Source organism: Topomyia yanbarensis, chromosome 1 (genome assembly GCF_030247195.1).
Source record: "Topomyia yanbarensis strain Yona2022 chromosome 1, ASM3024719v1, whole genome shotgun sequence".
NCBI classification, from domain to species: Eukaryota; Metazoa; Arthropoda; class Insecta; order Diptera; family Culicidae; genus Topomyia; species Topomyia yanbarensis.
Window position 1 is genome coordinate 30,953,944 of NC_080670.1, and position 2,678 is coordinate 30,956,621.

At 45.9% G+C, this 2,678-nt stretch overlaps 1 protein-coding gene across 1 annotated transcript; it reads right to left on the bottom strand.

The window, feature by feature from the left end:
• Nucleotides 1-403: 403 nt before the first annotated feature.
• LOC131677243 (protein trunk) lies at nt 404-1,435 on the bottom strand. Its single transcript, XM_058956965.1, has one exon. It carries the CDS (start codon nt 1,329-1,331, stop codon nt 573-575), a length of 759 nt encoding a protein of 252 aa, XP_058812948.1. The 5' UTR covers nt 1,332-1,435; the 3' UTR covers nt 404-572.
• Nucleotides 1,436-2,678: the final 1,243 nt, after the last annotated feature.

A 2,678-nucleotide genomic window follows, 5' to 3' on the forward strand; every position in this document is an offset into this window, starting at 1 on the left:
GACAAAAAGTGCGACCACTTCAACCAACCACTTTATCCCAAATTATTAGCCTTATAAATATGCAAAGCGGCCTTCCCGGCTGGAGGGTGCCACTTGCGCGGAAAATTGTTTCAATATTTATGCAAATCGACGAAACAACACAACACGAGGGCAGCGTGTTTCACTTTTTTTTCAAGTGGGCTTCCGAAATTGATTTTTCAAAAGTTGTCTCCGTGCTCTGATGGACCACTTTTGCGACGACTTTTTGTCGTGAAAGGGGAAGAAAAATTTAACACCTACAAATAAAGTGCGTTGTCCCCTCAACGGCCACTGTGAAAACAGAAAATATCGGATGAAAATTCCTAATAGTACCTTTACAAAAAGACTTTTTTTCGTTTTCTCATAAAATTTAATAATACTTTTTATTTACACTCAGTACAAAACAATCTAACCTAGGACTAGAACGAGTAGAACAAACATTCACCTCTATTTACAACCAGCTGGCGCTTCGAAAACTATTTACACTTTAACATCAGTAGCCTGCTCCGACGAAGAGACCGCCTTGAACTCAGGCGGCGAGTGTTCCCGGCCTACTACTGCGCAGCACAATCACAGCAAAAGTTGACCGCCCGCTCTTCCCAGACCCAGAGCTCGCGTAGTTCACCGGGTAATCCTTCGACTCCGATGTTCTTCAGTTGTCCGCTCGGTACACATTCACCCGTTCGTCGGCGCAGAATTTTCACGGTAAACGATCGTGCCACGCACTGATAGTGCCCGTACCAGCAGCGTGTCTTGGCACACTCCACCGTCCGCAGATAGCGCGGAAAATATTCCACCCCTAAATCAAGCCACCGTATTTTTCCCTCGCACTCCCACGGTCGAGTACTGAACTGATTCTTTGAAGCTCCTCGGCCTCGATGCGATCGCCCCGAACGGCTTTCGCGGCTCATGTCGTTCAGCAATGTGTTGAAAACATCTCGCTTGAATCGAGGCGGTTTCAGCACCGGATTCGCTGTATCTCTGGCATGGTTCACTGCCCAGGCCGGATCATGGCCAACCTCCTCGACGTGATCTTCTTCCACATAGAACGACGGATAAAGTCCATTCGAAGCTCCACGTTTTCCGTTTCCACCATCACCGCCATCCAGGGCTTCGTCTTCCATAACCGGTGGCTTGTCGATACTCATGTAGCGCGAATTGAAGGCTGGTCCCAAAATATCCGACAGAATTGGCTCCGGCAACTGGACGCAATCCTTGCCCGTCCTTTTGGCCAGATAGTCCAGTGTGCGTTCCTCTGAAGTTTCAACACCGACTGTAATCAAAATCAACAGCACCACCAGTAGGCCTTGCATTTTTGCTTGCGATCTTTTGACACTTTCACTAGTTTTTATTTACCACAACCAGACTCTTCCAGATTTGACAGCCAACTAACCGGTCGTGCCGTTCAACAGGAATTTCTACCGCCCTTACTGTTAGCTACCCGTTAGATAATGGTGCACTTAGTAGAATGCGATAGGTTTATATGTTGCCATCTCATTCTACCCAAGCAGCGATCGGTTCTCCTCGTTCGCTACAATTACCTGTGTTTCTGGCTTTTTTCTCTGTCTCCCTATCTCTCTCTCTCCTTTTAGTTTGTTTTACCCGGTACGATCGAATACCGAAAAACAAACAAGGGGCGGGATCGATTAGTTTGGGAGTCTACCTGATCTGAAAAGCTGGATCGTTGCTATAGGTGATCGCCTGCAAATGTTTTGTCCGATAATAGGATCGAGGTAGCAGCTTTATGACAAGGACAATAGCAGAGTGGCCGTTTGAGATTGTTTGTTTTTCCGACAGCTGCAATAAAAGTGAGGTTAGTGGCAATCACATAACGGATAATGAGTTATTTGTTTACGCACTCTTTTTTTTTCTACCTCTACAAAGTAGTTGAAGGTGTGAAAAGGTACCTATCACAAGAAGTACGAAAATTCAAACGAAACGGCTCGAGAGCCAAGTTTTAATCTAGCTAAGCTGATATTTCCAATCCGCAAAGCATGTCCATTTCTGATTCTATATGACAATGACGTTTCAATTAGGCTAACAAAGGTGGAAAAATGTCATCGAAATCTACTATCACAACACTCCGACCACCACCCCCCATCGTTCCGTCCGCACGCATTCAAACGAATCATATTAACTTCTGCCACGATTGGTTTTCCGGATTTCCTTCGACACAATTGAAACACGCTGGCACATTGTCATCTTGAGGCCCTTGTCGAATCGCTTTACTTGACTGAAGTACCAACACATACGTATGGTATAGCAATAGAGATGAAAAAGAATTCTACATCACAGGAGATGCGTTTCTACAGTCCACCGGGACAGCCTAATCCTCTTACAGGAGAAGCGCAGTATGACAGTAGTCCGGTGGTGTAGTAGGCGAGCTGGGTAGTGGGATTTACCACCGAGAGAACATTTGTCACATGTCAGCGACGCCGCCGAAACGGTGCTGCTGAGGTTTCCCATCCTAACCGCACGGAGATGCATTGAAAGCAATTACGATGGTGCGGTTTGGTGTGAGATAAGATTTCTGCGGGATATTTTCTTTCCGTATGTCAAGGAAGTGGTGCCAGTTATTGTCTAACCAATTTGTTTGCAGATTTAAGATTCACACGATACATCAGGCTTCCGTCACCGGTATGGAACGTCAAGATTAGTTA